Genomic DNA, 1707 nt, shown 5'->3' on the forward strand with positions numbered 1-1707 from the left:
ATATATAATAAAAGAGGCTCAACACTCTCTTTCATTGTTACTGATCTTTCATTGTTCCAGAGGCCCAAAAATGCTGGTAAAAAAAACATCAACGAGCCCAAGCCTAACCCAAACCCAACAGATTCGTGCCTTTACTCTTTTTAGTCTTTATCTTTACTCTTTAGTCTTTACGCCTAAAAACTGAAATCTCTCATACGCCGAAAAATGGAACCTGGTCCACAACCTTTGATCCTCCGACGATGGAAGAACCATCTCCCACACGACGTCGTACTGAACATCTTGGCAACGTTACCAGTCAAATCCCTCATAAGATTCAAGTGCGTTTCCAAACTCTGGGACTCCTCAATCACTAGTCCTAATTTCATCTCCACCCACCTTAATATCGTCAACAACAACGATGATGATGATCATGCTTATCTCATACAAACCTGTATTCAATATAATTCCTTTAAGATTCCAATGATCTGTAAGGTTCTTTGTTGTGACCGCACGTTTGATTCGCTTTTTGAGTATTCAGTTCCCTCTGTTTTTGCTTTAAACATGTCCGAAATGGTCGGTTCGTGCAATGGTTTAGTGTGTCTCGCTCAACGTGGAAAGCTTTCCACTACTGGTGATGCTATATATTTGTGGAACCCCAGCGTTAGAAAATTTAAGAGATTGCCTGATTCGTGTTCTAATGGCCAAGATTTTTGGTTTTCTATCGGATTTGGTTATCAGTCCAAGACAAATGACTACAAAGTTGTAAAGCTTTGGGGTACTCCAGTTGTGGCTGAGGTTTACACATTAAGCTCTGACTCGTGGAGAAAGGTTGAAATCTCGTTGAGATCCAAAGTTGTGGTCTCCCATATCGAACCTTATCCGTTTCCACTATTTTTTAGTGGGGCTTTGCATTGGTTTGCTAATCATAGTGAAGGTGAAGTGGAATTCCTATATCCAATGATGATTTTGTCATTGGATGTCAATAATGAGAAATTCGGAGAGATGGCACTCCCTGATGGAGATAAATTGATCGTGCACAATCTGTTTGGGTTCAAGGGAAATCTGGCTCTCATTTCACGTGGATACCCAGAAAACGATGACGGCTTACAGTCAGACGCGCACTGCTTCATTTGGGTAATGAAGGATTATGGTGTAGATGAATCTTGGAATAAACTTTTTTCTATCCGGCTTGAAAATGCTGATATTATTTTCTATGGTTGCACTGAACATGGTGAACTTCTACTTGATAAGAAAGTCAAGGAAGAATCTAAAGATGGTGAAATAAAAATACATAATTGCGATGAGTCTACGATTGTTTCACATGACACTGCGATTGTTTCACTAGACCCTGAAACTTTACATGAGAAGGACCTTGGTATCCTACGATATGTTACAAATATAGTTACTGCGTTCAAGGAAAGCCTTGTGTTACTTGATGGAGCAACCGAGCTATCTGGATAAGAACTGAAATCATTAGTGATAATCATTGCATTTTGTTAGGTAAGTGTGATATGATTTAGGCCATTCTCATGTTGTTTACTTTGTTATCATTTTATTTCCTTTGGTATCATTTTGTTTTGCCGTAGGCATAAATGTACTGATATGATGTAGGTGAACTTAATTCAGATGTATATCAACCCTGGTGATTTCATGAAAGAACATATAACATTTTAATTCCGACTTTTTTTGTGCCTCTCTGATTGTGTTGCAAACTATTAGATTTAGAGA

General features: G+C 38.5%; 1 protein-coding gene across 1 annotated transcript; it reads left to right on the forward strand.

Annotated features, from left to right (window-relative positions):
* The first annotated feature begins 204 nt into the window (after window positions 1–204).
* On the forward strand, window positions 205–1440 carry LOC115985111 (F-box/kelch-repeat protein At3g06240-like). The gene has a single exon (XM_031108080.1). It carries the CDS (start codon window positions 205–207, stop codon window positions 1438–1440), a length of 1236 nt encoding a protein of 411 aa, XP_030963940.1.
* The last annotated feature ends 267 nt before the right edge of the window (window positions 1441–1707 follow it).

This window comes from Quercus lobata, chromosome 4, assembly GCF_001633185.2.
Source record: "Quercus lobata isolate SW786 chromosome 4, ValleyOak3.0 Primary Assembly, whole genome shotgun sequence".
Classification (NCBI taxonomy): domain Eukaryota; kingdom Viridiplantae; phylum Streptophyta; class Magnoliopsida; order Fagales; family Fagaceae; genus Quercus; species Quercus lobata.

What these genes read in the sequence shown, in the direction of transcription:
- LOC115985111 (XM_031108080.1), top strand. Translation starts at nt 205, where the DNA reads ATGGAACCTGGTCCACAACCTTTGATCCTCCGACGATGGAAGAACCAT.